At 44.4% G+C, this 6,313-nt stretch overlaps 1 protein-coding gene across 1 annotated transcript; it reads right to left on the bottom strand.

Annotated features, from left to right (window-relative positions):
• Positions 1 to 1,181: 1,181 nt before the first annotated feature.
• Positions 1,182 to 2,250, bottom strand: LOC123135928 (lon protease). Its single transcript, XM_044555184.1, has one exon. The coding sequence runs from the start codon at positions 2,213 to 2,215 to the stop codon at positions 1,349 to 1,351; it is 867 nt and encodes a 288-aa protein (XP_044411119.1). The 5' UTR covers positions 2,216 to 2,250; the 3' UTR covers positions 1,182 to 1,348.
• Positions 2,251 to 6,313: the final 4,063 nt, after the last annotated feature.

Below are 6,313 nucleotides of genomic sequence, written 5' to 3'. Positions count from 1 at the left end.
CCGGTGTGAGCGTCCTTCGGTTGGAGAGGTGGGACTAAACTCTGACCGCAACGAGGACCAACCCTTTAGTCCCAGTTAGTGGCACGATCCGGGACTAATGGGTTGCCTTTGGTCCCGGTTCAAGCCACCAACCGGGACCAATGGTGGTGGGCCAGGAGCGAGGCCCATTGGTCCCGGTTCGTCCCACCAACCGGGACCAAAAGGTCCAGACGAACCGGGACAAATGGCCCACGTGGCCCAGCCGGCCCCCGGGGCTCACGAACCGGGTCCAATGCCACCATTGGTCCTGGTTCTGGATTGAACCGGGACTAATGGGCTGACACGGCCTGGACCATTGCCCCATTTTTTACTAGTGATATGATATGTTATTCAAGATGAAAGCATACCCACCTATATGGCCAAGATTTGTGATCCTACAATCTAGGAGAGGAGGTACAATACAACTGGGTACATGTACACCAAACTATACAATACAATTGTGCTCCCTCTCCATTTACTTACAATAAGATAAAAATATGAACAAGAGTGGTGTGAACGAGTGGTTCGGAGTATGGTTGTTACCATTTTTTCCTTCTTTGGACTCCTTAGTATTTGATTGTCAATCCAAGTTTTAAGATTTCAGTGCAATTTTACTCGGAAACATTTTTCTCTAATTTTTGAGGCATTTCGATTGAAAAAAATGCGGCCAGCACAGTTTATTCGAACTGTTTTCCTACACCCCTAATTCCGTGGGACATTTAGCTAGATCAATTCCTTGAGAATTTTCCTTTCAAAATTGAGTTGAGATGCTTTCCTACACTCCAATTCTATAGGCTTTTTTTTAGCAAGAACAGAGTCCTCGGATTTTATTTTATTTTTTTCTACGCGGCAACTACATCATGCAAACAATAAACCTGGCATGTTTTGTTTGATGTGTTCTCGATCAGTAGCTGTATAGTCTTCATAACTTATGAAAACCTTGAAGATGGTGTGTACATGTATATCTTTGTGGCGAATCTTGGATGAAAATGAAGGGCAGGCTTAACTTTTCTGTATAAGGGTTGGAACTGGTAAACAACATGCTAGACACTAGACAGTGGGCTGTGATGGGCTAGAAACTAGTAGTAAATTTTTGTTTTTCAGTTTTAGAGGGCAGGCTTCAGCCTGTTAAAGCATGCCCACTAGAATCGCCACTGTATACATGACTGAGTAACAGAGTTCATCCAGAAATTAGTGAAGTTTCACCACAAAGACGAACATTCAAGGATATACAATATATACACATTACGATAGAAGCAAAGTATCAAACTACAATGCAGCAAGAACATACTCCTATTACCAGAATGGCAGCTCCAACGCACCAGGTCTGCTACTGCTTCTCATTGCAGGACAGTTGCCCAAAGGCGTCCCTAATCGCTGCTACGGCTGCCAGGTACTTGCTCCTCTGTTGAAGATACATTCCTTCTCTCACCAATCGCTGTGCTGTGTCATCTAACCCGAGCAACCATTGCTGCTCTGAACGATCTTTGACAAACAACCGAGCAACGACCAAGGAGAAAGACTCCGGAGAATGCATCCTGCTGAGCTGCCTAGCCTTGTCTCCCATTAGTTTCCAGCTGAGCTTGTCTGAAAGCATTGTCACATCCTTCAGGTGCCCTTCCACCTGCTGCAGCAGGCACCCCAGGTTACTTGAATCAGGCGAGTCTCTGTCTTTCAGTACCTGGACTCTTGCGATGACATAGGGCTTTGTTCTGACGACCTCCAGGACACGGAACCGGTCACCTCCGACGCATGTCAGGAGGAAGCGGTCATCGACAAGCTTATCGCACTGAACGATATTGACCATGCATCCAACATCGGCCATCCTACTGTCTTTCCTGCTGGAGTAGATGATACCAAAGCTTTGGCCTTCCTGGAGTAGTAGTGTCTGCATCATGATGCGGTATCTGAACTCAACCGTCTGCAGCTGCAGCGTCTGGCCGGGGAAAACGACCGATTGGTGCAGGAGTATGGGGATCTCAGTAGTCTGATGATCCTGATGGGACTGGACAACCTCGTCGACGCGGCCGCATTTCAGGACTGGTGAACTCTGAAGGCGATTCTTGGTGGTGATTCTTGCTTGCGTTCTTGAGTGAGGTTTTGGCTGATAACAATAAGACTTGGAGTTGGAGGGACTGAAGCTGCAACTGCCTGGCCTTGCTAAACTGGCTGGAGCTTGCAGAGTCTTAAAGGCCATGTACTTGAAGTCCTCTTTCAGTGATGAGCCTGTTAAGACATATCCAAAGACAAAGAAAGTGATGTGTTCAGTAACCCTCTGGCAGCAACATGAGTGCCTTGTTTCCAGTTATATGGCTACTGAGCAATCTTCAAAAATCAACGAGTAACGGAAGTCAATTTCAGATATATTAAACTCATGCAACAGCAAACAAAAAATAAATAGACACGCTGAAGAAAATGTTAACACCCTCATGATATGTTTGCTGAAAAGGCATTAACACTCCCATAATTGTAGTGAAAAGGCTCTGTACAGTTACTGGTGAGTTGGATAAAAGCTTCTACTGTCTCCAAAAGAAAATCGGTCACTAGAGAGTACAATTCTACAAATACCAATCAGCTGAAGCAAAGTTTATGCTCATGATCCTGGCAGCCTGTAACTAGAGTTCTAGACCAGCTTGTAATGGAACAGAGTACTGTATTTCCTAACAGAAGATAAATAACGAAGAAAGAAAAAAATTTAATATAAACCCTGGTTTTGAGAGACGTAGTTTGTGGCACCAGTTTGACCAGAAGATCTACTTGAGAAAGAACACCATGGGGGATGGATAAGACGAGGAAAGGCTGCCGGATCATATCTTCATATCATAGCAAACAAAGGGGAGAAAAAACAAGTCGTACAGGCGGAGAAGAAAGCGATCAACATGCAGGAAGAGGAAGGGATGCAGCGCCGCCGTTTACCTTGTTTGGGCTGTTTTCAGGAGGAGCAGAGCAGCAGATCGGACTCGGCTCAGAGGGGATAGGGGGGGCGGCCGGCAGAGGGGGGAAGAGGATAGAGTGATAGAGCCTGCCACTTATATCAACTCAATATGTTTATCGGATCTAACTAATCTTCTAGACAGTGGGTGGGGTGGTGGCCCCCACGCCGCACCTACCGCTGGCGCTGGTCGAATTGTTATACTCCCTACGTCTCATAATGTATTGCATATATATTTTTTTAAACAAATCTCATAAATTTTAATTAAGTTTACGGAAAAAAATGTAGTTTTATATTTTTATATTTTTTGTATTTAAAGATATAAAATTTTTTCTCTATAAACTTGATCAAATTTTATAAAGTCTAACTTTTCAAAAAATTATATGCACTACGTTATGAAAAGGATGACCGCTCATCCTGAGATGATTGAATTGATGCCGCCAAAGTGCCCATGCCATCAGTTTTTTATCGTGTAGCACCCTAACGCAACAGACAACGCTTGTTATACATAACTTCAAGTAGGTAGCCAGCGGCAAACGAACAACAGTGCGCCGCACATTGTTTCCAACGTACAGCTAGAGCTAGCACGCCCTTCTCTCGTGGATAAGGAGGAGCGGGGAGGTGACCGGAGTGGAGTCTTGCACTTCTCTCCTCGTCGAGACGTGATTCAGATAAGATTAGCCAGGGCGGCATCACTTGTCGCACGCGCGCGCGCGGGCATACGCATACGCTTGATCCTTGTTAGCCATTGTGTGTGCGTGGCTGTAACAAGAAGCTGCTTGGGATTCTGCTGGCAGCAACTTCCCGGAGATTCAGAACGGCACTTCCTAGGCATCAAATGTTTTTTTCAAATGAGAAGTGTCATAGGTGTGACACAAAGCAATTTCGTAATCATGTTTCTCATAAATAAAAATGTCATAAAACTAATCATCCGACCATAGATTGATTCACAGGCACCAAATGTGTTAAAGCATCTCCAACAAGTCTCATTTTCTAAGAAAGATGACACTTCCCATAAATATCCTCCTAAACTTAGACGCCCCATTTGATACGTCATAGTATAAGAATTTCATGAGATAAGATTCCTACAGAAAAAATTTCTTTAGATCCTTTTTGTTTGTAAGAGTGGACTCATATTCTTATATATAATTGGTTCCTGCTCTTCACATTTCAAGGGAAGAAAAATCATTAGCTCGGATGTAACTGGAAAAAAATAGCCTAGCCTACGAACCAAATGACACATCTTTTTCTATTGATTTGACATTTTTTGTAACTTGAAATCCTACCATGCGAACCAAATGACATCACCTTTTCTACATGATTTGACATTTTCCATAACTTTCCTATTCCTATGACCAAAGAGACCGAATGAGATCATTTTCGTCGGCATATGCAGCCATGTACCATGTTCTCGATGAAGCCAGAAGGTTTCATGTAAGTCACCGTGAAGGAAGACATTCTTAATGTCCTGTTGATGGATGGGCCAAGAATTGAACGTGTTGATGCTTAAAACGACTCGAATGGTTGCAGGCTTGACCACCAGACGAAAGGTCTCGTCATAATCCACTCCCTCTTATTGTGTAAACATGCGAGCGAGCCATCTCGTTGTGTACCGTGCAATGGATCCATCTGTGTTGAGTTTGTGGCAAAAAAAAATCAAATTCCTAGTGAAGGCATTCACACCAGCTGGCCTAGGAACCAAAGACCAAGTCAAAATTTTAATTAAAGCATCAAATTCTTCTATCATTGATTGTCGCCAATGAGGATCTTTGAGAGCAGACAAGTAGGTAGAAGGGATAGGAGACGTGGGTAACGAGGAGTCAACGGCAAGGACTAATCTACGGGGCATAAAATGTCCTTGTTTGGCGTGGGTGGACATATTGTGGGAGTTACTAGGTGGCTCTACGGGAATTGCATGGCAAGGCAAACGTGGAGGGTGGGCGGAAATCGAGGAAGATTGGGTGGGGTTGTGGCCAACGGATCAGCGCGGTCAGGCACGTCAACGGAGCACAATCTAGAGGCAGGCGATTGGGGCATGGAAACGGAGGAATATCCCGACAAATCTAGGACAGGGGAGGCAAGCGTGTGGATCGAGGACGGGCTGGTCTCCTGTCTGGTCTGTCCGCAGATGGAGCGACACGTGGACAAAGTCGATAGCTGGGCGGATGGTGGGTGGGAGCTGATTGGTATGGACATAGCTGGGGAACCAGGGTGGGGCCCGTACGAGATTGGGACGGTGGTTGGATCCTAGAGGATCGTGGTAGGTGGGATAGGATATAGGGAAACGTTGATTCATAAGAGATAACGTGTCGAGAGACGATAACCCGTCACGAGAGTCAAAACACCTATATCCCTTATGTTCGAGAGGGTAGCCAAGAAAAACGCATGGAGTGGAACAAGGATATAATTTGTGGGCGGTGGTGGCATGTAAGTTGGGGAAACATAGGAAACCAAATACACGAAGGTGATCATACAAGGGAGGAGTGTCTTGGAGTAGGTAGTATGACGTAGCACCGATGATGCCATGAGAAGGACATCGTTAAGAGGTGGATGGCGGTGTAGAGAGCCTCTACCCAAAAGAGTGGAGGGAGGTTGGCGTGTAGAAGTAATGTGTGAATGACATCATTGGTGGTACGGATCATAAGTTCTACTTTGCCATTTTTGGGCACGGTGTGGCGCAAGAGAAGAGATAAGCGACACCGTTAGTAGAGAAAAATGTACGGAGTGAAGAGTTGATAAACTCACCACCAGTATCACATTGCATGCTCCATATAGTAACATTTTATTGCATGTGAACAAAAATATAAGAAACGTAGTAGGGTGGTGGATATGTCAGTTTTTGGGCGTAAAAGAAATGGCCAAGAAAAATGAGTGTAGTCATCGAGAATAATAAGGTAGTATTGGAAACCAGAAAAGCTTACAATCCGAAATGTCCACAAGTCACAGTGAATTAAATCAAATGGTTTATAAGATTTGCTAAACAAGGAAGGAAAAACTAGGGAGGCCGGGTTGGCGACCTAATTGACGAGTGGTACATGGAGTATGTAGGGCTTTATTACATAATGAAAGAAAATCTCTAGCTAGGATAGAAAAATATTGGGTGCTTGGGTGAGAAAGCAGTCGATGCCACAAATGTGAAGTGGTGGTGAGAACGGTGCGCCGCGCATGTTATCATCATGCAAGGAGTGGAGACTATCAAAGCTGGTGGACATCATGATGACTCTTCGAGTGTGATGATCCTTCACAAGAAAGCCAAATGGGTAAAACTCAATTAAACAAGAATTGTATTTTGTAAATTTCCTAACTGGAATAAGGTTCTGAATAATGATTAGAGAAACTAGGAAATTGCATAGACAAAAATTA

Source organism: Triticum aestivum, chromosome 6B (genome assembly GCF_018294505.1).
Source record: "Triticum aestivum cultivar Chinese Spring chromosome 6B, IWGSC CS RefSeq v2.1, whole genome shotgun sequence".
Taxonomy (NCBI): domain Eukaryota; kingdom Viridiplantae; phylum Streptophyta; class Magnoliopsida; order Poales; family Poaceae; genus Triticum; species Triticum aestivum.
This window is presented reverse-complemented; position numbering and strand designations above follow the sequence as displayed.